Genomic DNA, 19,902 nt, shown 5'->3' with positions numbered 1-19,902 from the left:
CCCGGGTGGGGGCGGCGGCTGCAGCGCGGGGCCGGGGCCGGGGCCGGGGCCGGGGCCGGGGCCGGGGCCGGGGCCGGGGCCGGGTCTGGGCCGGGCGGCGGGCGGCGGGCGGCGGGCGGCGGGCGGCGGGCGGCGGGCGGCGGGCGGCGGGCGGCGGGCGGCGGGCGGGCCGCGCCGAGGGCGGGGCCGGCCGCGCGGGGGCGGACCTCGGCGCGCTCGCGGCCGCTGGCTGGCTGTGGGGCCGCGGCGGCCGGGGTGCCGGGTCGCGCCGAGGACTGGCCTTCGGGCGGCGGCTCGGGCGGCCTGCGGACCCACGCGCGGGCCGACGCGCAGGCCCCGCGCGCGCCGTGTCCCCCTCCCGCCGGGCCGGGCCCGCGCCATGGCCGCCTCGCCGGGCTCGGGCAGCGCCAACCCGCGGAAGTTCAGTGAGAAGATCGCGCTGCACACGCAGCGGCAGGCCGAGGAGACGCGGGCCTTCGAGCAGCTCATGACCGACCTCACCCTGTCGCGGGTGAGCGCGGGGGCCCGGGCGGGGACGGGGCCGGGGCCGGGGCCGGGGGCGGGGGCGCGCGGGCCGCGGCGGCGGGGCCAGGCCAGGGGCCGCGCGGGGGAGCGGGGCGGGGCGGGGCGGGGGCCGCGAGCGGGGCCGCCGCGGCCGCGGCCTGGGCGCGTCCCCTCCCGCCGGCCCCGGCCCCGGCCCCCGGCCCCCGGCCCCCGGCCCCCGGCCCCGGCCCCCGGCCCCGGCCCCCGGCGGAGCCCGCGGGGGCGGCTGGGGCGCGGGCCCGAGGGCAGGGGCCGGCCGGGCGCGGCGGGCGGCGGGCGGCGGGCTGCGGGCGGCGGCGCGAGGGCGGCCGGAGGGGGAGGGCGAGGCGAGCCGAGCCCCGGGAGGAAATCACAAACAGCTCGCGGGCGGGCGGCGCGGCTTCTCGTTCTCCGCACATCCTCCGCCGGCCGCCGGTGCACGGCGGGGCCGGGGAGAGCCGGGGGCGCCGTGAGCCGGGGCCGCGGTGCGGGCGGGGGTCGCGCGCCGAGCGAGGCTTTCCTCTGTGTCCCGCGCGGAGGTGCCTCCTCGGTGGCTGGCCCGCGTCGGCCCGGGGATTTAACGAGACCTGGCAAGGTGCACGGCGTCGCTGGCGACGGAGGAGGGTCCAGGAGCAATGAGTAAGGCGCGAGCCGGGACAAACACCCGGAGGTTGGGAAACCGTTGAGGGAGGCAGTGGAGGATGGAGAGCCAAGAGGAGTGTCCGCGCAGGGCTGCGGGGAGGAGGGTCAGCGCGAGCGGGCCAGGCCTTGAGGCTCCCGCGCGCTGACCTTGAAGGACCGTCGAGAACCCGGGGGAGGACGCGCAGATGCTGGGCCGGGGGCAGCCTCCCCGGGGAGCTGCGAGCGGACTTGCACGCTGCGGGGGCCCGCTTGCCGGCGGCACACGCGTTACTTTTTTGGCCAAGCACGGTGTTTGGGAAAGCTTCTTCTCGAGTCTTGTTGCCAGAACTTTTTAATTGGGAGATTTTCATATAAAACCCTTTTCTTTCTTTCTTTCTTTCTTTCTTTCTTTCTTTCTTTCTTTCTTTCTTTCTTTCTTTCTTTCTTTCTTTCTTTCTTTCTCTTCCTTCCTTCCTTCCTTCCTTCCTTCCTTCCTTCCTTATTTATATTTATTATTGATTTATTTTTTTATTTTTTTCCCTTCCTCCCTTCCTCCGGGCCCCTTCCCCAGTCTCCCCCCTCCTTTTCTTCTTTTCCTATCTTTATATACATATACATATACATATATATATTTAAAATTGGGAGACATGGTAGCAGTTTTCCTGAATTCCCATACGACAGCTTTTGGCTGGAGCTGGATGATGGTCGCCCCCTCCCCTGGAGTGTGGATTCTCTCTAGTTGACCACACCACACCCTGTCATGAGCTCCCACACCACAGCTAGGTGTCATTTGCCATTTATCATGTTTTTGATGTTTTCTTTAAGTGAAGTAAAAGGGAAATGAAATATTTATTCTTTTTTTCTCATATTTTTATGGTAAGAAAAATATAGAGAGATAAAGAAGGCCGAGAGGGTTTTTTTTTTTTTTAATATATTTTATTTATTTATTTGAGAGAGAGAGAGGGAGAAGCAGACTCCTCACTGAGCAGAAAGGCCTGATGTAAGTCCTGGATACCAGGATCTAGAGATCATGACCTGAGCCCAAGGCAGATGCTTCATGAACTAAGCCGCCCAGGAACCCCAAGGCTAAGGATTTCAATAAAATTATTTTTTAACACCCTGAATAGCTTTACTCATTTATTATCTACTTGGTGTCCACAGGCATATACATACATGTGTGACCTTGGTTAGATTCAGGGATGAGCATGATGAGCTAGCTGAGAGCACATTGAGAATGGTTGGGTGAAAGCTGAGGCTTAACGCTGGGATGTGTGTTGTTATGTGTTGTTTAGCTAAAATGTGTATACGAGTATAGGCACTCTGTATATATACCTAGAGTTGATCCAATCTCCACCAATTCATGAACCCTCTTTGTTTTTATTTATTTATTTTTTAAAAGATTTTATTTATTTATTCATGAGAGACAGAGAGATAGGGAGGGAGGCAGAGACACAGGCAGAGGGAGAAGCAGGCTCCATGGAGGGAGCCCGATGTGGGACTTGATCCTGGGACTCCAGGATCACGCCCTGGGCCGAAGGCAGGAGCTCAACCGCTGAGCCACCCAGGGATCCCCTGTTTTTTATTTTTATTTTATTTTTATTTTTTTAAATTTATTTATGACAGTCACAGAGAGAGAAAGGGAGAGAGGCAGAGACACAGGCAGAGGGAGAAGCAGGCTCCGTGCACCGGGAACCTGACATGGGATTTGATCCCGGGTCTCCAGGATCGCGCCCTGGGCCAAAGGCAGGCGCCAAACCGCTGCGCCACCCAGGGATCCCTGTTTTTTATTTTATTTAAAAAATATTTATTCATGAGACACACAGAGGGGGAGAGAGAGAGAGAGAGAGAGGCAGAGACATCAGCAGAGGGAGAAGCCGGCTCTGTGCAGGGAGCTGGATGTGTGACTCGATCCCAGGACCCCGGGATCATGCTTTGAGCCAAAGGCAGATGCTGAACCATTGAGCCACCCAGATGTCCTCAAGAACCCTCTTTAAAGCATCCCTGATAGATAAAGCCATGAGTAATGTATAGACTTTTTTTAAGGCAAAATTTTTTCACAGATCCTCTGTTTATTTAAATGAGTTTAGTTATGTTACTTAAATATGTTCAGACATACACTTGTATATAAAGTCCTCTGATAGTGGCTGTGGTACAAGTACCATAACTAAAAGACATGCACAAAAAAAAAGACATGCACAAAATAAATTCACTCAATGTTAAAAATGCAATAAATTCAAAATCATGTTAATTTTATATGACATAAGCTATTTTGCTGAACTCAATTGAAACTCTCAGTATGGATATGATGCTAGCCCCTATAGCTCAGGTTTTCTTGAGTTAGCAAGGCTGATCTGGTATGCCCCATGGGGTAACTCAATTCAGCCACTACTTTTCTCTATTCTAATTACGATAGAATTATGATGTCACTTTGCCCCTCACCTGGAACAGGGCATCATTTACATGTTAGTTCCTCCTGTGTTCTTTTTCTGCTACCAATTACAGGTACAGTAATACTGTTTTGGTCCACTGTGTTTATATTTTTTAATATATTAAAAAATTTTTTAAAAGTAATCTCTATGCCAACCTGAGGCTCAAACTCACAACCCCAAGATCAAGAGTCACACGCCCTTCTAACTGAGCCAGCCAGGCACCCCAGGTCCAACATGTCTATAAACACAAGGGCAGAAGAGAACATTGAATTTGCCATGTTGTATTTGCTTATTTAAAAATTTTAAGGATTACTTTTATAATGAAATTTACAAAACTGAACACTTCTCATGGAGAACTCTTAAATTTCCAGGCATATGTCCATAAACCTCCAAGGGTCCAAAGATCCCAGATGGAGAAGAATCCATCTAGCTCATTATTGTATGTATGTACGTATTTATGAGAGCAGGGGAGGAGCAGAGAGAGGATCCTAAGCAGGCTCCATGCTCAGTGTGGAGTCAGTCTCACAACCCTGAGATCATGACCTGAGCTGAACTCAAGAGTTCAAGTGCTCAACCACTTAGCCACCCAGGCAGCCCCCAACCACTTCGTTATTGGTACTAGATGGCAGATACACTGACTCTCCATTATCAGCCCATGACAGACATCAATAATCAATCTAGATATTCTTTCCTCTCTGAGCCCGGGTTGGGTTCCAAGGCATTCTCTGCATAATCAGAGCCAATCCTTTGGAGTTAGGATTAAATCCTATTTACCTAGTAGGTGGGGTAGACTAGATTATGGGGAATATTTCACTCTAGCTTTAGGGGTTCAGCCTTATTAGGAAACAGTGGGAATATTTGAGAAGAGAATACTAGGGGGATTACTTTAGTGGTGGTACCTGGGATAAAAAGTAGAGGCAGATATGCCTGGAAAGATGCTGTTCTGTTGTTCATTCATTAATTTGTCATTACTGGAATACCCTCTGTGGTTAATGGCAGGGAGAGGTGAAGACATGGTGTCTTGCTTCAACGGTCTCATTTATTTGTTTATCAGATACTTATTGAGTCCCTAGTGTGTTCCAGAGGTTAGGATGGACACTGGAGATTTCAATAGTGAGCAAGCAAAATATAGTCTCCTCATGAATTTTAGGATTTAATGGAGAAAATAGTCCTTTGACAAGTAAGGACACGTTTTGATGAATATTACAAAAGGGGAAACAGATATAACTCTGGGAATGGATAGTAGGAAGTCCTCAACTCTTCTAGTGGCCTGAAGGATTAGTATGGGGGTGGCAAACTGTTCCAGGGTATGAGGCTCAGCAGGGGGACAAGGAGGGTGATTTGAGTTGAGGCATTCACAGGGATCTGATTGTAGAGACAGGATTTGGGACTTGATCCTGAGGACAATGGAGAATCATGAAGGGATGGGAGCAGGGGAGATTTGCATTTTATTTTTTTTTTTAATTTTTTTTTTAATTTTTTTTTTAATTTTTATTTATTTATGATAGTCACACCACAGAGAGAGAGAGAGAGGCAGAGACACAGGCAGAGGGAGAAGCAGGCTCCATGCACCGGGAGCCCGACGTGGGATTCGATCCCGGATCTCCAGGATCGCGCCCTGGGCCAAAGGCAGGCACCGAACCGCTGCGCCACCCAGGGATCCCGAGATTTGCATTTTAAAAGGATACCTTTAGCTCCAGAGTGGTGGATAGAACTGAGGGGAAGGTGGCAGAGAAACTATTTGGAGGTTGAGATAGTAGTCCAGGAGATGTGATGATGGCCTTGACACTAGGATGGGAACAAGAGGGAAGCAGAGGGGCAAAAAGATCAATAGGGAGCTAGAAATGACCAGACTTGGCGAATGAATGATCCCCAGCTTTGAGACTAGAGCCATTTCAGGGTATCCTCCAGTAAGAACTGGAGCACTGGCTGGAGCAAGGTGGGAACAGAGGCCTCAGTGTCAGGAGTTGCTGGTTTTAGGTGCCTGTGAGGCATTTAAGTAGAGATGGTCCTGTAGGCAGTTGTTTATATGGCCCTGGAGCCATTGAAGGATCTCCAAATAAGGAGGGAAGTCTAGGCTAGTGATATAAACGTGGGAACCTTCAGTGTGTAGTTGTAGTAGATTTCAGCTGCCTAAGAATTTCTAGAACGCATCTTGCAAATTGGTGACCTAAATTCTAATTTGGTCCTTGCGGGGATGTGGGGGTATGTGTGTGCCTGAATATGTTTTAAAAAAAAAAATTAGGACCAACAGTGAATATTGGGATTTTACATTACAGTCTGGATTCTGGATTCTTTTGAAAAATGAAATAATCTAACAGCCCTCATCCTACATTTCTGCATGATAGCAGTTGCCTGGAGCCCCATGGTGGCTTCCCCCATTGGAAAGTGCATAGATGTGTTCAGTTTGCCACAGTTCCTTATGATTCCAGCAGCTTCGCTTACTTCTCTTCTGCACTTGGCCCCTGCAGACGTTTGAGTTTGTAAGCCCTGCTGTAAAGTGAAATGTGGAAAGGGCCAAGAGAAGCCCAGGGAGCTCTACCTTATAAAGAGGAGGTAGAAGGGGGGGGGGGGCAGCAAAAAAGACCAAAGAACAACCAGAAGGGAAAGGAGAGCATGTCAACCAGCTGAGCCCAATGCTGCTGACTCAGTTTGACATGATAAGGACATGTCCTTTGGTCTAGTCAAGTGGAGGCCATTGGTAATGTTGGCGAGAGCCGCTGTGTTCACAGTGAGCTGGTTGGAATGGAGGTTGTGAGGCATCCAGGACTGAATGGAAGGAAAGAGAGACAGGACAGAGAACTTGTTCCAGAAGTTCGACTTTGAAAGACAACTTGTAGTTTGGAGAAACCACAGGGTAAACACAGCACATCAATCTCCTGGAGCGTTAATTTAGCTGGAATATTTGGGGAGAATCATTTTTATATTAAAACAAACAAATATTAGATATGTTCTGTGGCAGTGAGGCCTCCAGGAGAGGAAAAAAGATTAGACATATTGGATCTGGGTTAAATATTGAGTGCTGTCTTTTTGCCAGGTGCTATGCGGACTCCTTTGCGTTCATTATCTCATATGATTTTCACAATGGCCGAAGGGAACATGTATCTAGAATATTCTTCATTTTGCAGATGAGCAAACTGAGACTTACGAGGTATGGTTACATGGCTGATTAGTGGCAGAGCTGGGGTTTGAATATGGCTGTGCCACTGAATGTCTGTGTACTCAACTGCTTTTATTGCCTTCTCCCCCCAAGGAGATCTACTTATACCAGCAGCATCTATTGAAAACACTTTCCCCATTGAATTGCTATGATACTTTTGTCAAAAATCAATTGGCCAGATATTGTGTGGGTCTATTTTTGGATTCTCTTTTTTGTTCTATTGATCTGTATATATCTCTCTCTCTGACAGTAGCATGCTGCCAGAATTACTGTAGCTTTATGGTAAATCTGGAAACAAGGTAACAGTCTTCCAGCTTTGCTCTTTTTTTAAAGATTGCTTTCACTGTAGGTCAGATTGCTTTGGCTGTAGGTTTGTCTTTCACAGATCCATAAATTTTAGGATTATGTTGTCAGTTTCTACAAAAAGACCTGCTGGGATTTTGGTTTGTGATTGGCTGTTATGAGACTTTTTAAAAAAACGAGTTAGTGAGGCTTGGATCTCATTTCATATAGATGTTGAAGGACATTAATCCACTAAAGTGTGTGACTACAGGCTAAAGGTTGCTAACCTAAGTTAAAAGGTGAGGCATGTCGTGAAGAGGAGTGGAGGAACCAGGAATGAAATAAATGGTTGCTGATGCTCATGCATAGTGGAGGAATAATAGGGTGCAGTGAGGTCTTGGGCAAATTATAACTTAAGCCCTGTGCAAGGAGGCAGCTGCTTCTCAACTCCATGCATTGTTGCCATGCAAGTACATACATTCAGTGTTGTTTGATCTTTCAGTCAAGAGGAGTTGGAAATCCAGATTTTTATACAGTCTTCCAGTTTGAAATGAAAGTTTAAGTGGGTTAAAGTTCATTTGTAATGAAAGTTTAAGTGGGTTAAACTTCATTTCATAAAGTTTGATTAAACTTTAAGTAGATTAGACTCACATGATACTGACCCACTCAAAATATTGAGTAGGTATCATGTGAGTCAAATAGAACCCTCTAAATGTGGCCCCTGCCCCGGCCAATCTGTGGCCTCTGCCTTAGGCTACTCATTCTTCAGTGCACATTTTCATCATCAGTAAGCATGCTGGTTTTGAAGACAATGTCTAAGGTTCTTTCTAGCTCATTGATTCTAGATTTCAAAAGAGGAAAATATGAAAGTGATTTAAGGGTTTAGAAGGTAGTTGAGAATATCAACAATGAAGATGATACTTTGAGAAGTTAATCCAGAGCTTTCCATGTTATATCCCACTGTCATGTCTGTTTTCTCTTTTAATCCTTCTTACATTGTTTTTGCAGAGTAGACGGCAGAATAACTTACCCAACCACGTGGGAGCCTCAGGTTACAGAGTCAGATCTTCCAGTTGTGAATCCAGTACTCTTTTCCCTATAGTACAACAGTCTCTGAAGACTTGAGAATAGGCAGGTTGGGAGGGAGAGCAGGTGTGGGAGGGCCTCAGGCTCAGGTGAAGGCAGGTCTCTAGCTAGATTTAGAACTTAGTTTGGTTGAAGTGTCAAGGCTTTTGGGTAAAAGTTGAAGCCTTTATGAGAACTCTCTGAAGGCAAGAACTTTGGCGTATACTCAATTCATCCTAGTAAGAGTGCCTGGCACGGTTGCTGAACACACAGTCAAATGTTTTTTTGTATAAGTGAATAAATGGATGGATTGATGGAAGAAGGAATCAGTCTTGAGATCAAGGGGGTTGAGAAATTTGTCTAGAAAATTTCAAGGATAGAGAGTCAAATGCTTCTGGTAAGAGTGCTTTGAGAATGCCAAGATCAAAAGCTGAGACTTCATTCTTATAATCCAGCTGATAGATGGAAAGGCTAACTGTGTCCTCCTTCTCATATTTGACTCTTGGATCTGGGTTTTGATGAATAGATTATAGCTGCCTCCCAATGCAGTGTGTTTGAGAAATCAATTAACGATGGTTATGAGGAAGTTAAGGCCACTAAGGCAGAGACCACAGATTGGCCGGGACAGGGGCCACATTTAGAGGGTTCTATTTGACTCACATGATACCTACTCAATATTTTGAGTAGGTCAGTATCATGTGAGTCTAAGTTTTGTATGCCTCTAAAACTTCCAACCAGATATAGGTTCTTATCTTTTGGAAATGCATATTGAAATATGGAATGATACAATATATGGATTTCTTTCGATGGGCTGCTATAGGTCATTGGAATAAAGATGAATCAAGACCGATCATAAGGGGGATCCCTGGGTGGCTCAGCGGTTTAGCGCCTGCCTTTGGCCCACGTTGTGATCCTGGAGTCCCGAGATTGAGTCCCACGTCGGGCTCCCGGCATGGAGCCTGCTTCTCCCTCCTCCTGTGTCTCTGCCTCTCTCTCTTTCTCTCTCTCTGTCTATCATGAATAAATAAATAAATCTTTTTTTTTAAAAAAGAAGACTGATCATAAGATCATCGTGGAAGCTAGAAACTATTGGATGGGGTTTCATTATATTCACCTCTCTATATATTTGAAATTTTTCATAATAAATATAAAAACTGAACAAAATCAGAGCTTCAAAGGCCCAGCAATGCTTTTGATCAACCAAACTTCATTTTTCTCTGAGCTTGTAAATAGTATGATCATTGAGAGAGAAATGGAACAAAGGAAAGGACTATGGCAGATATAAGAATGTGGTGTTTTTTGCTTTGTTTGTTTTTTGCCTTTTTTTTTTTTAAGAGAGAGAGGTGTGGGAGGGGAGGGGCAGAGGGAGGGAGAAAGAGAATCTTAAACAGGTTCCATGCCCAGTGTGTAGCCTGTCTCACAACCCTAAGATCATAACCTGAGCCAAAATCAAGAGCTGGATGCTTAACCAGCCAAACCACCCAGGTGTCCAAGAATGTGGGTTTTGAGGTAGCCACAGCTTGGCCTCCTTTAGCTGTGTGACCTTGGGCAAATGTTGAACTTCCTTAAGTCTGGGTCTTCAGGTCTGTAAAAGCAGGATGACATGGTCTCCCTTGGTGGTTGTGGAGAGGGTTAGGGATGAAATGGGCAAAGCATCCAAGGATAGCATCCGGTTCATCTATATAGTAGCTTTTATTTTTATTAGACAAAGGGACTAATAATGAAAGGCTTTCAGGGTTCCCATTGCCTCTTTATTCCCCACGTGAATTATAAGTGCCAAGGGTTATATAACCACAGGGCTAATTTATTATTTTAGAAACAGAGCTCTTAAAGACCAGATTGGACCCCTTTGGGGTCTGCAAGAACTGTAACCAGTTTACTGCCTTTTGAAAAATGAAGCAAGGAGGAACTTGGAGAAGAAAGGCGTATGAAGGACACCTGGGTAGCTCAGCCGTTGAGCGTCTGCCTTCAGCTCAGGGCGTGATCCAGGATCTGGGATCAAGTTCTGCATCGGGTTCCTTCCAGGGAGCCTACTTCTCCCTCTGCCTGGGTCTCTGCTTCTCTCTCTCTCTCTCTCTCTCTCTCTCTCTCTGTGTCTCTCATGAATGGATAAATAAAATCTAAAAAAAAAAAAAAAAAAAGGCATATGAAAGCAGTGGGATGCCATTTGATACCTGTTGGGTTGACCTCCTTCTTTGCCACAGTTAAGGATGATATTCAAGGTTAGTGAGTTTTCTTATGACACTGTTTTCTCACATATACTCTTTATACCTGCTGGGAAAGCATTTTGATGTTATGTATTGAGAGCCATCTAAAAGCCCTTTCCCAGAGACTTAGTTATCACTTTTTGTAATGTGTTCTTAGGAAATAATTCAGAAGAAGAAATGTTATCTAACCATTAAAAAATGATTACTGTCATAGAAAAGAGTTAAGTGTAAGCATGCAAGATTGTACCTGAGTTATGATTACTGCCAGGCAGGTATTCACACACACGTAAGTGGAGGCTGGACAAGAGTACATGGAAGAGAAAACAGTTACTGTGTTAGAGTCATAGAGGATGGCTTAATTTTCAAAAGATTCTTTTACTGCTGTTAGAGATTGTGCCTGCACACCTACATATACTCAGAGACCTTACTATCATGGCTCATGGAACATTTAGAACATGGGTAAATCCTTTCCAAAAATGGATTAATCAAAAGGAAACCTAAAGGTTTTCTACCTAACCTAAAGGTTCTACCTAAAGGTAGAAAAGAAATTGAAACCAAGACTTTCACTCTTGAACCATTTTGCTGCAAAATACGCCTACTTCAATGCTTCTCTCAGATCTTCGCTGTTATCTCTCAACCACCTTGAAATCTCTTTGTTTCCAGGTCCAATTTCAGAAGCTTCAGCAATTGCGCCTCACACAGTACCATGGAGGGTCTTTACCAAATGTGAGCCAACTACGGAGCAGTGCGTCAGAGTTCCAGGTACTTTCAGATACTTCCTTTCTCCAGGCTGAATCGAGTGTAAAAAGATAGGCAGCCATTGTCTTTAGGAGGATTGGATCTTCAAGGATAAACTGGGCATAGATACAGTTCAGTATTCTTCTGGGAAGCCCATCATTCTTTTCCTAGTTTCTACAGCCTGACATAGAATTATCTCACGGTGTATTTGTATTTGTATTTGCCTCATGCTAAGGCAGCACTGTCCAGGAGAAATATACTGTGAGCCATGTATGTAATCCAGTCTTCTCTAGTAGCCACATTAAAGAAAAAGAAACAGGTACAATTAATTTTACTATTATTTAAATAACTTAAATAATTATTTAACCCAGTAGATCTGAAATGTTACCATTTCACCATATACTTGGTTTAACAAACATAAATGAGATAGTTCACATTCTTTTTTTAAATCTATACTAAATCTTTGAAATCTGGTATACTTCTAGCACATCTTGGTTGAGACTGGCCATATTGCGTGACCTTTCTGTGGTTGGTTTCTACCATGTTGGACAGTGCAGATCAAAGGCCCAGATAAGTGGTCTCTTTTGCATGTAGATTATTGCAGCGTCATAGGGTGCCTCAGTCATTCAGATTAATGGAGAACCTTGTTCTGAACAACATGGAATCAATATTTCAGACAGTGGTATAGACTACTGTTAAGATCCAAATTAGATATCCTAGTCTGAAAAATTAGGGGCCTGTCATCCAATTAAAACAATTTAAGATTTGGTTTTGAAGTTGGGATATAAACTTTAAGATAAGGGGTGAGTTGATTTATTTGAATGCCTGTACATTTTAAAAATAATTCTTTCTTTGCTGTAAAAGCTGGGTTCACTTGTTTGATGATGGTCCCATAAGGCAAAAGTATTATTTGAAATAGAGACTTCCATCTGAGAGTGCTAGCAAGGGTTGTTAAATATAATGGTTATTAGAAAAAGCACAACGTGAACATATTTGTACCCTGTTACACTGAATCTTGTCTTTCATATATTGACATTGGTATCTTGCTGTACTATATATATATACACACACACACACACACACACTATATGTCTGGATCGGAGGTCTACCTCTAGACCAGACAATCTTCTACATTGGCCTATTGGATCATTCAGTATCCAGATAAAGTAGGTATCTGCTTTATGCTGGATCACATGCTTCTGAAAACAGAACACTGTCAAGGTTTGCTGTGTTTGAGATCCTGATTCTGTGATACTTTATAGTCAACTTTAGAGGAATATAGGTAGAACTTAATATCCTGCCCCTGTCCTGTTGCAGTGGGGGATGGGATGAACTAACAACCCTTGGCCTTCCCATGATTCTTTCTTTGAATAATTCTTCTGCTTCTCCTCCCCCCTCCTTCTTCTTATCGCTTTGAATCAATCACAAACTTATAGAAAAGTTGAAAGTTCAGTACAAATAACTTTTTTTTCCCCTTGAGAAAATACATTGCTAACCTGATTCTCTCTCAACCCCAAATATTTTACTGTGTATTTTCCTACAAGCAAGGACGTTGTCTCTCATAACCCAAACAGAGCCATCAAAATCAGAAAATTAACAGCAGAAAGTTATGACCATCTGATCCACAGACTCCATTCACATGTGGTTTTACCTCGAGTTCCACTGCTGTCCTCTGCAGCAGAAGGATCCAGTTTAGAATTGCATGTATTTATTGTCCTGAGTCTCCTTCAGTCTAGAACAGTTTTTCAGTCTTTTATTTTTGATGTTAAAGAAATTATTTTTGACTTTTATAACCTTAGCCACTTTTGAAGAGCACCAGCCAGGTGTTTTGCAGAATCTCCCTTAGTTGGGATTTGTCTGATGCTTCTTCATGATTCGATTCAGATTGGTGTCTTTGGCAGGAATAGCACGGAAGTGATGCTGTTATCTAAGTAGCCCTTTAAGTGGGTGATTGTCTTTTGTCCTATGACTGATGGTGTTCACTTTTATTAATTACGGTGGTGGTACTCTTCCCCTTTGTAGTTAACAAATGTTTTGTGAGGAGATACCTTATCCTGGTCCTTATTAAACTTTCATATGTCCTTTTATTTATTTCTGTAAAGCTGGTTTGTGGCTTCTTATTTTATTCAATGGGTTATAATCTAGAATTATTATTATTTTGATGATCACATTATCTCAGTGCAAGCCCTCTTCTTGGGATTCTTGACAAACTAAGGAGAAAAAGGGAATTCTAAACACAGATTTTTTTTTTGGTAAACTTTTTTTGAGGTATAATTTACCTACAATGCAATTGACCTTTCTTTTTAAAGATTTACCTATTTATTTATTGAGAGAGAGAGAGAGCACGAGTGCAAACGAGTGTGGGAGCAGGGAGAGGAGCAGAGGGAGAGGGAGAAGCAGACTCTCCACTGAGCAAGGAGCCCCACAAGGGATGCGATCCCAGGACCCCGAGACCCGGACCTGAGCCGAAATCAAGAGTTGGATGCTTAACTGACTGAGCCACCCAGGCGCCCTTCTTTTGATCTTTCTTAGGCATTACAGTTCTGTGTTGTATAACCACCACCATAGTCAATATATAGAACAGTTTCATCATCCCCCAGAAGTTCCTTTATGTTCCTTTGTAATCTGCCTCCACCAATCTGCCTTCTGGAAACCACTGATCTACAGTTTTGCCCATTCCAGTGTGTCCTATAAAGGGAATTAAAAGTGTGTAATCTTTTGAGTTCTTCTTTCACTTAGTATATTGCATTCAAGATGCATCCCTGTCATTGAGCATGTTAGTTTCCTAGAGCTGCCCTAACAAAGTACCATAAATGGGGTGGCTTAAAACAGCAGAAATTCATTCTCTTGTAGTTCTGAGGCTAGAAGTCTGTGATCAAGGTGGCAGTAGAAGCATGCTATCTGATGGCTCTAGGGAAGAATCTTTCCTTGCCTCTTCCTAGCTTCTGCTGGTTGATGCCAGTCCTTGATGCCCTTTGGTTTGTAACTCCCTCAATCCAGCCTCTTTCTTCATTCCATATAACTGTCTTCCTTGTGTCTCTGTCCAAGGCTCCCTCACCCTTGTCCTTTAAAGTCACCAGTCATTGGATCGAGGGCCCACTCTAATCCAATACGATCTTGTCTTAAGTTGATTACATTTGTAAAGATTCTGTTTCTAAATCAGATCACATTCACAGGTATGGGGCCTTAAGGCTCAAGGGTATCTTTTCAGGGGAACAGGATTCAACTCACTGCATTACATTTATCTATAGTTTATTTTTATTTATTTATTTTTATTGCTGAGTAGTATTCCATTGTATGGGGGTACTGTAATTTCTTTATCCATGCATCACTTGATGGGCATTTGAATGGTTTCCACGCTTTGGTAATTGTGAATAAAGATACTCTCACATAGGGTTTTTATGTAAATACCTAGTAGTGCCGGATCATATGGCAAGTGTATCTTTAACTTTATTAAGAAACTGCCAAACTGTTTTATAATGTTTCTGTACTGTTTCACATTCCCACAAGCAGTGTGGGAGAGTTCAGGTGATTCTGCACTGCTCTCCAGCACTTCATACTCCAGTATTTCAGGGTTGTTGTTTTTTAACTGTGACATAAAACACAACATAAAATTTACCATCTTAATCATTTTTAAGTATATAGTTCAGTGGTGTTAAGTATATTCACATTGTTGTGCCACCAGTCTCCAGAACTTTCTCATCTTACAAAACCGGAACCCAGTACCTATTAGACTACAACTCCTGATTCCCTCTGCCCCCACCCCCGCCCCCATAAGTACCTCTGTGAATTTGACTACTCCAGGCACTTCATGTAAGTGAAATTACATGCTACTTGTCTTCTCATGACTGGCTTATTTCACCTGGCATGATGTCCTCAAGGCTCACCCATATTTTACAGCATGTGACAAGATTTCCTTTTTATTTAAGGCAAGTAGTTTTCTGTTGTATGTATGTATCACATTTTGTTTGTCCTTTTACCCATTGTGGATACTTGGGTTGCTCCCACCTCCTGGCTGTTGTGAATAATGCCACTGTAAACATGGGTGTGAAAATATCTCAGAGACCCTGCTTTTAGTTCTTCTGGGTGTATTGCTGGATCATATGGTAATTCGATTTTAAATATTTTGAGTAATAGCCATTCTGTTTTCCACTGTGTCTGCACTTTTGCACTGGTTTGTGTTCCCACCCAGTAGTACATGAGGCTTCTTTAGTCAACATCCCACTAATGGGTGTGAGGTGGTGGTATTTCAGTTTAAAATATTTTTGTTATTCTAGTGCATGTGTAGTGGTCTTTTATTATGGTTTAAATTGTATTTTCCTGATAACTGGTTGTGTTGAACATCTTTTTGTGTGCTTATTTGCCACCCTGACATCTTCTTTGGTGAGGTGTCTGTTCAGATCTTTTGCCCAATTTTTAAATGAATTGTTCATTTTCCTATTATTGAAAGTTGGAGGATCCTTCCTTCCTTCCTTCCTTCCTTCCTTCCTTCCTTCCTTCCGAGGAGAGAGTACAGATGTGTATGCATGAGTGGCACAGGGGTAGGGGGCAGAGGGAGAATCTTAGGCAGGCTCCAGCATGGAGCCCATGATGGGGCTCGATCTCATGACCTTACCCGAAATCAAGAGTCAGGCACCCAAGGTGACTGAGCCTTCCAGGTGCCTCTCATTTTCTTAACCAAGTCTTAAAGAGCAAAAGTTCTTAACTTCAATGAAGCCCAGTTGATCAATTTTGCTGTTTTATGATTTGTGCCTTTTGTGTCTTGTCTAAGAATTATATGCTTAACTCAAGATCACAGATATGTTTTTCCTATGTGGTGTTCTGGAAGTTTTATAATTTTAGGTTATATGCTTAGATAATTTCAAGTTAATTTTTTTTCAATGTAGTACAAAGTATGAGTTGAGGACCATATTCTTTGCATATGGGGGTTGAGTTGTGCCAGCACCAGCACCATTTGTGAGAAGACTTTTCTTTCCTATTGAATTACCTTGGTACCTTTTTTTTTTTTAAATTTATTCATGAGAGACACAGAAAGAGGCAGAGACACAGGCAGAAGGAGAGGGAGAAGCAGGCTCCATGCAAGGAGCCCAACGTGGGACTCGATCCCAGGACTCCAGGATCAAGCCATGGGCTGAAGGCAGGCACTAAACTGCTGAGCCACCCAGGGATTCCCCCATCCTTGGCACTTTTGTTGAAAGTCAGTTGACCATGTTTGTGTGGGTCTGTTTCTGGACTTCATCTTCTGTTCCATTGATCTCCATGCCCCTCATTTTACTAATACCATACTTTTTATCTATTGATCTGCCTATTTATTTATTTTTTAAAGATTTTATTTTTGAGCAATGTGTATACCCAACCTGGGGCTTGAACCGATAACCCCAAGATTAGGAGTTGCATACTTTTCTGACTGAGCCAGCTAGGTGCCCCTAATACCACACTTTTTTAAGAAGTTGAGATATAATTGACATATGCCACTGTAAACATGGGTGTGAAAATATCTCAGAGACCCTGCTTTTAGTTCTTCTAAACATTATATTAGTTTTAGGCGTGGAATGTAATGATTCGATATTTGTATGTATTACAAAATGATCACCACAATAAGACTAGTTAACTTCTGTCACCAAACAGTTACAAAAATTTTTTTTTCTTGTAATGAGAAATTTTAAGATTTACTCTCTTAGCAGCCTTCAAATAGGCAATACAGTTTATTAACTATAGTCACCATCCTGTACATTAGCTCATGGCTTATTTTACAACTAGAAATTTGTGCCTTTTAACCCCCATTACCCATTTCATCTACCACCCACCCCTTTAAGATTCCACATAAAAGTGAGAACCTACTAATACCAAACTGTCTTGATTGCTATATCTTTACAGGAAGGCTTGGACTCAGGTACTGAAGTTCTGAACTCAGAACTGAGAGTTCTCCAACTTTGTTCTTTTTAAAAGTTGTGTGGCTTATTTTAGTTCCTTTACTTAACCATACAATTGTAGAATCAGCTTGTTGACTTCTATGAAAAAAACCTGCTGGGATTTTAGATGGGGTTGTGTGGAATCGTAGACCAGATTGGGGAGAATTGACATTTCAATAATAAATCTCAATAATAATGAGCCTCCCAGTCCATAAACGTGGTACAGAAGCATGAATTGTAATTCAAGTGAAGTTGCTTATAATGATTTATTTACACATAGTCAGTCCTCTTCTCTTCCTCTCGTGTTTATAGATCACTTTGTGGAGTTTACCAAATATTTTCACATCTATTATTTTACTTGATCTTCACTACAACATTTGTTTGGTAACCATTGTACCATTTTAATATCAGTTAAAGACCAATTTTCTATCCTAATGAAGGATCTCAAAGCACATTCTTTTCCTCCAACCCAATGGGCACTTTTACAGAGAACACAGACTTATCAGATGAGTAAGCCAAAGCAAGCTTTTCAGGCTGCCTTCTGATAATCTTCAGCGAGGGTTGGGTCATCAGGCAGGGGTGGCTAGGGGCTACAGCCCTCCTATCTCTAGGCAAGGCCCAGCATCTGTACAGTAAAGGCAGAGAGGAGGAAGTGGCATTATCTTCCTCTCCGAAAGCAAGGGCTGTGTCTTTGGGTTAGGGGAGAACCAACTGTTCTGCAGCATGTTCTAGCCTGCCTAAGAGCTCAGGCACCTGTTTGTTGTGTGACCTGATTGTCAGGCAGCTACAGAGAGAGGGACAGAGGACTTCTCTCTGCATAGGGATAACCCTTCAGAGCCTCCATGCAACCTACCTAGTCCTTTTGAATTCTATCCCTAAAAACTAATCATACTTTTTATATTTCTGATTACTACATTTTAACAAAATTGCATCATCTTGTTTATAACTGAGGGTATATGAGTTCTCACTGATTTAGAGAATAGTCTGGTAGCCAAAGGGAGAAAGGTGGGTTGCAGGGCAGTCAAGGTAGGGAAGGCCAGCTCCAGGCCAGTGATTTTTCTAGTCCTGCTGCCAACATGAGAGCGTAGAATGAGGCCCAGAGTTTGCACAGTAAGTACGTGAGAAAACCAGAACTTAAAAATCAAGTCTGGCTCCTAGTTCAATTTTTATGGCTTTCCTTTCAGTTTTTATAATATTCTTTTAAAAAAAATTGGTAAAATATGTATGAGTCAAATTCCAACAAATGGAAAACGTTTGTAGTAATATTAATCTGAAAATACTGTTGATAGTAGCTAGCATTTATTGAGCAGGTGCTGTGTGCCAGACACTGCATTACACTCTCTGCATAGGATATTTAATTTTTACAAAAACCCTTTGGGGCTCTTACTGTCGGGCTAGTCTCATTTTTCTAGAACATTTTGCTTTTCATGATTTGTTTTTGCGTTTGGCACATGAAACTTTAATCAGGCCCAACAGTTGCCAAATCCACAGAAAAGAGGTAACATCCCTGTTCACATTTTAGCTCTTTTCTTTCTCTCTCTGTCTCTCTCTCTCTCTCTCTTTTTAAAGATTTTAGTTATTCATGAGAGAAACAGAGAGAGGCAGAGACACAGGCAGAGGGAGAAGCAGACTCCATGCAGGGAGCCCGACGTGGGACCCGATCCCGGGTCTCCAGGATCAGGCCCTGGGCTGAAGGTGGCACTAAACCGCTGAGCCACCCGGGCTGCCCTGTCTCTCTCTCTCTCTCTCTCTCTCTCTCTCTCTGTCTCTCTCTCTCTTTTGTCTCTCTTTCTCTCTTTTGAAGATTTTATCCATTTGGGGTGCCTTGCTCATTTGGTTAAATGTCGGCCAGCTGGGGTCATGATCCTGGGGTCCTGGGACTGAGTCCCACATCTAGCTCCCTCCTCAACGGGGAGTCTGCTTCCTTCTCCCCCGCAATTTGTGCTCTCTCTCTTAAATAAATAGGTAAAAAATATTTTTAAAAGATTTTACTTATTGGGCAGCCCGGGTGGCTCAGCGGTTTAGCGCCGCCTTCAGCCCAGGGCGTGATCCTGGAGACCTGGGATCGAGTCCCACGTCGGGCTCCTTGTATGGAGCCTGCTTCTCCCTCTGCCTGTGTCTCTGTCTCTGTCTCTGTCTCTGTCTGTGTCTCTCTCTCTCTCTGTGTCTCTATGAATGAATAAATAAAATCTTTTAAAAAAAGATTTTAGGGATCCCTGGGTGGCGCAGCGGTTTGGCACCTGCCTTTGGCCCAGGGCGCGATCCTGGAGACCCGGGATCGAATCCCACGTCGGGCTCCCGGTGCATGGAGCCTGCTTCTCCCTCTGCCTGTGTCTCTGCCTCTCTCTCTCTCTCTGTGTGACTACCATAAATAAAAAAAAAAAGATTTTATTTATTAATTTGAGAGAGAGAGCACGAGCAGGGGAGAGGAGCAGAGGGAGAAGGAAGAGCAGACCCCACCCTGAGCAGAGAACCCCACTTGGGACTGCATCTCAGCCCCCAGGGATCATGACTTGAGCCAAAGATGGATGCTTAACCGACTGAACCACCCCAGGTGCCCTGGCTCTTTTCTTTCAATAGTTTTTACCAGGACATAAATATTTTTAACAAAATCAGCATCATATTTACTACACATACAGTTTTGTATCTTATTTTTTCACATCGTAAACATTTTCCCATATGTTTAAATGGTCTTTAAAAGAATTTCTGGTGGCCAACTGTATTCTATTACATGGGTGTCCCACAATTTAACATAAAGGTGTCCCTTATCGTTGGACATTTGGGTTGTTTTCACTGCTTATTCGTAGGACATGTGTGTATATAAATTGATCATGCACTAGGCCAAATAAATTCTCAGTAAATTAAAAAAAGAGAAATTGAATTTAAATATAATTGACAAAATTGTGATCGGTAATTTTTAAAAATCCAACCACTTGATCAAACATTTAAATCTTAAAAAAAAAACT

General features: G+C 43.9%; 1 protein-coding gene across 6 annotated transcripts in view; it reads left to right on the top strand.

The window, feature by feature from the left end:
- The first annotated feature begins 343 nt into the window (after positions 1 to 343).
- Positions 344 to 19,902, top strand: part of CRTC3 (CREB regulated transcription coactivator 3) — a 123,366-nt gene continuing 103,807 nt past the window's right edge. For 5 of the 6 annotated variants that reach the window (XR_012018491.1, XR_012018489.1, XR_012018486.1 and 2 more), the window contains exons 1-2: positions 346 to 511; positions 10,950 to 11,048. Coding sequence is in view for 2 of the 6 variants with exons in the window: in XM_072800522.1 (XP_072656623.1) it covers positions 380 to 511; positions 10,950 to 11,048 (231 nt within the window). In the remaining 4 variants the exon portion in view is untranslated. Of the gene's footprint in view, positions 512 to 10,949; positions 11,049 to 19,902 lie in introns of all 6 variants that reach the window. The other variant, XM_072800543.1, reaches the window with a different exon arrangement.

This window comes from Canis lupus, chromosome 2 (assembly GCF_048164855.1).
Source record: "Canis lupus baileyi chromosome 2, mCanLup2.hap1, whole genome shotgun sequence".
In the NCBI taxonomy this organism is placed as follows: domain Eukaryota; kingdom Metazoa; phylum Chordata; class Mammalia; order Carnivora; family Canidae; genus Canis; species Canis lupus.
This window is presented reverse-complemented; position numbering and strand designations above follow the sequence as displayed.